This window comes from Solanum lycopersicum, chromosome 3 (genome assembly GCF_036512215.1).
Source record: "Solanum lycopersicum chromosome 3, SLM_r2.1".
NCBI classification, from domain to species: domain Eukaryota; kingdom Viridiplantae; phylum Streptophyta; class Magnoliopsida; order Solanales; family Solanaceae; genus Solanum; species Solanum lycopersicum.
Window position 1 is genome coordinate 66232926 of NC_090802.1, and position 4061 is coordinate 66236986.

At 46.3% G+C, this 4061-nt stretch overlaps 1 protein-coding gene across 1 annotated transcript; it reads right to left on the reverse strand.

The window, feature by feature from the left end:
* Positions 1–3726, reverse strand: LOC104646534 (uncharacterized). Its single transcript, XM_069296033.1, has 7 exons — positions 3116–3726; positions 2903–3047; positions 2422–2788; positions 2214–2373; positions 1107–1271; positions 240–686; positions 1–112 (listed from the first exon to the last, which is right to left on the reverse strand). Exons 1-7 carry the CDS (start codon positions 3724–3726, stop codon positions 1–3), a joined length of 2007 nt encoding a protein of 668 aa, XP_069152134.1.
* Positions 3727–4061: the final 335 nt, after the last annotated feature.

Sequence of the window (4061 nt, forward strand, 5' to 3'; positions counted from 1 at the left end):
TCAGTCTGTCCACAATAATCCATATAGAATCATGCTGCCTCCTAGTCCTCGGAAGACCAACAACGAAGTCCATATTAATGGCCTCCCATTTCCAAGTCGGAACCTCAACAATCTGAGTCAGACCACCAGGCTTAAGATGCTCTGCCTTAACCTGCTGACAATTAGGACACTTAGCCACATAGTCTGCAATATCCTTCTTCATGCCATTCCACCAATAAATCTGCTTAAGATCATGATACATTTTTGTGGAACCTGGATGTATGGAATATCTGGAACCATGGGCCTCTGTAACAATCTTGGTCCGTAAATCATCTACATCTGGTACGCACAACCGGTTCTGGTATCTAAGTATGCCATCATCTCCCAAAGCAAAAGACTCATTCATTTTTAACAACACTGAGTCCTTCATCTCCATCAACACAAGATCGAGATGCTGACCCTTCTTGACTTCCACTATCAGGGATGATTCAGAACTAGGGTGAACTGATACACCTCCACTAGTAGAGTCAACCAACCGTACACCCAGCCTGGCCAGTCTGTGTACCTCTTTCACTAGCTCATTCTTCTCATCCTCAACGTGGGTTGTACTCCCCATGCTCATCCTGCTCAAAGCATCAGCCACAACATTAGCCTTACCTGGATGATAGTGCACATTCATGTCATAATCCTTCAACAGCTCCAACCATCTGCGTTGCCGTAGATTCAGCTCCCTCTGCGTGAACACGTACTGGAGACTCTTATGATCCGTGAACACATCCACGTGTACTCCATATAGATAATGCCTCCATAACTTCAACGCAAACACCACAGCTGCCAACTCCAAGTCATGAGTGGGATAATTCTTTTCATGAACCTTGAGCTGTCTGGAAGCATAAGCTATCACCTTACCAGCCTGCATAAGAACACATCCCAAACCGACCCTAGATGCATCGCAATAGACAGTGTAATTCTCGCCACTCTTAGGCAGAGTAAGCACCGGGGCTGAAGTGAGTCTGTCCTTGAGCTCCTGGAAACTCTTCTCACAAGTGTCCGTCCATTCAAACTTGGATTTCTTCTTTGTCAAGGTTGTAAGTGGGGCAGCAATGGAAGAAAATCCCTCCACGAACCTGCGGTAGTAACCAGCCAATCCCAGAAAGCTACGGATATCGGTGGGTGTAAGAGGCTTTGGCCATTTCTTAACTGCTTCAGTCTTTCTGGGGTCCACTTCTACACCTTGATCGGACACAACATGGCCCAGGAAGGTCACTGATCTCAGCCAGAATTCACACTTGCTGAATTTGGCATACAGCTGATGCTGTCTAAGTACCTGCAAGGTTAGTCTCAAATGCTGTTCATGCTCTTCCTTGGTCTTAGAGTAGATGAGAATGTCATCAATGAATACTATGACGAAAGAGTCAAGGTATTCACGGAAAACTCTGTTCATGAGGTCCATAAATGCAGCAGGTGCATTCGTGAGACCGAATGACATAACCAAGAACTCATAATGACCATAACGGGTACGAAAAGCTGTTTTTGGGACATCCCTATCCCTAACTCTAAGCTGATGATACCCTGAACGAAGATCAATCTTAGAGAAGAAACTAGACCCTTGGAGCTGATCGAACAAATCATCAATTCTGGGAAGTGGGTACTTATTCTTTATAGTGACTTTGTTGAGCTGCCGATAATCGATACACATTCTAAGGGTCCCATCCTTTTTCTTTACAAACAACACTGGAGCGCCCCAAGGGGATATGCTCGGCTGAATGAAACCCTTATCCGTGAGATCTTTTAACTGCAGCTTCAACTCCTTGAGTTCTGCTGGAGCCATTCTATAAGGAGGAATTGAGATTGGTTTAGTATCAGGTTCTAAGTCGATACCAAAGTCAATCTCTCGAATGGGAGGGACTCCAGGCAAATCTTCAGGAAACACATCTAGGAATTCATTTACTACAGGCACCGAGTCTATGGAAGGAACATCATGATCTAAATCATTAACACTCACTAGATGACATAATAACCCTTTGGCCATCATTTTATTGGCCTTAAGATTTGAAATCAAGGGGTTAGGACGAATCGGATTGTACCCCTCCCAGACTAACTCTTCTTCATTAGGGAAACGAAACCTCACCACTCTACTACGACAGTCCAAGCAAGCATAATGGCTGTGAAGCCAGTCCATGCCAAGAATAATATCAAAATCATGCATGGGTAACTCAATCAAGTTTGCACACATAGCCTTGCCACTCACAACTATTGGGCAATTCTTGTATACCCTTTCGGTTCTCACATTTTCTCCTAAAGGCGTACTAACAACTATAGGATCATGCAGAACTTCAGGTAGTATTTCAAAGGTAAGGGCAAGCAGAGGAGTTACAAAGGAAAGCGTAGACCCTGGATCAAGTAAAGCATAAACAGAAGTTGAGAATACTTGCAGCATACCTGTGACCACATCAGCGGACTTCTCCTGCTCCTCCCTACCTTTCAAGGCATAAAATCTGTTCATCTTCGGAGGTTCGGCTGCTGCTGCATTATGTGGGGTAGGCCTAGGCTGAGCATTACCCCCAGCCTGACCTCTGTTCTGGGGACAGTCTATGACCATGTGTCCACTCTTACCACAACCGAAACAGGCATTAGTGCCCTGTCTACATTCTCCAAGGTGCATTCGGCCACACTTAGTACAAGTCTTCCTTGGACGCTGCATCTCACCTCCATTGCCCCTCTTGGGTTCGGGTCTGCCTCCTCTAGGCGTTGTATTTCTCTGAGGGTCAGAATTTCCAGCACTCTGTTGCCCCTTCTTGAATTTGGGCTGCTCGCGGACGCTAAAATTGTTTCTATGGCCTCCATGACTGGGACCTGCCTGATCTTGAGGCCTAGGCCTCCTAACATCACGTACACCTCTCCTCTTTCGGCTGTCCTCTACCTGCTGGACATGCATCATTAATCTAGAAAGGTCCATATTATCATGGAGCATCGCAGCCCGACAATCTTCCTCCAGGTCTCCATTGATTCCTGTGAGGAATCTGCTCATCTCCTCCCTGCTAGTAGAAACCAAGGGAGTAGCATACCTGGATGATTTCAACAAAGTTAAGTACTCTCATCATTCTTGTTATCAAATACTAAGGGAAGTACATACCTTGATAACTTCACAAACTTCAGGGAATACTCCCTGACAGTCATGGATCCTTGCTTGAGGTTGATGAACTCCTCAACCTTGGCCTCTTTCATCTCTCTAGGGAAGAACCTTTCCAAAAATGCTGTCTTGAACAGCTCCCAGGTGACTGGCACCCCTCCTAGGACACGGCTATCTCGCCACATTTTGCACCAAGTCTGTGCAACATCTTTGAGCTGGTAGGAAGCCAACTCAGCCTTCTCAATATCAGTGGCCCCCATGGCCACCAGTATCTTATGCAACTCGTCTATAAATTCCTGGGGATCTTCTGAAGTCTTAGCCCCTGTGAAAATTGGAGGATTCATCCTCGTGAAGTCTCGCAGTCTGTCAGCTATGCTGCGAGCCGGTGGGTTTTCCCTTAGAACATCCTGCCGGTTGACTTGGGCAGTCATAGCTTGGGCCTGCATCGTGATGGCCTGTGCCATCTGGGCTAGAGATGCCCTCACCTCCGCATCAGTCAACCCAGCTGGGTTCACTGGCATGGCCACTCCTTCAGCTGGAGCCTGGGGTGGATTCTGATTACCCCTAGCTGCTGCTGCTCCCGTCCTCAGACCCTTAGTTCCCCAGGTATTCATTCTCTGAAAACAGCAAGGTTGATGTTAGACACGTTCGTAACACCAAGAATTTAAACATTAGGAAGAGCACAATAAGATAAGAAGAAGGGAAGTCTTTCCTACGCATCATGCAGTCTCTAATCCAGGATAATGGTGCACTTCACTACCATGACTTAGAAACTACTCAATGTGGTTGATGTGAACTCATTATTCGAGGAATTTAACCTAGCGCTCTGATACCAACTTTGTCACGACCGGAATCTAGACCCCAGACGAGACCGGCGTCGTTGACCTCTCAGAGGTCGCAGACAAGCCTGCTTACGTCATTCTTACTTTACATAGATTAATTTTAGCGG

What these genes read in the sequence shown, in the direction of transcription:
- LOC104646534 (XM_069296033.1), bottom strand. Translation starts at nt 3,726, where the DNA reads ATGAATACCTGGGGAACTAAGGGTCTGAGGACGGGAGCAGCAGCAGCT. An exon ending in AAGTTTGTGAAGTTATCAAG is followed by an intron (nt 3,048 to 3,115) that starts GTATGTACTTCC and finishes GAAATCATCCAG; the next exon opens with GTATGCTACTCCCTTGGTTT. An exon ending in CATCCAGGTTCCACAAAAAT is followed by an intron (nt 113 to 239) that starts GTATCATGATCT and finishes GGTCTGACTCAG; the next exon opens with ATTGTTGAGGTTCCGACTTG.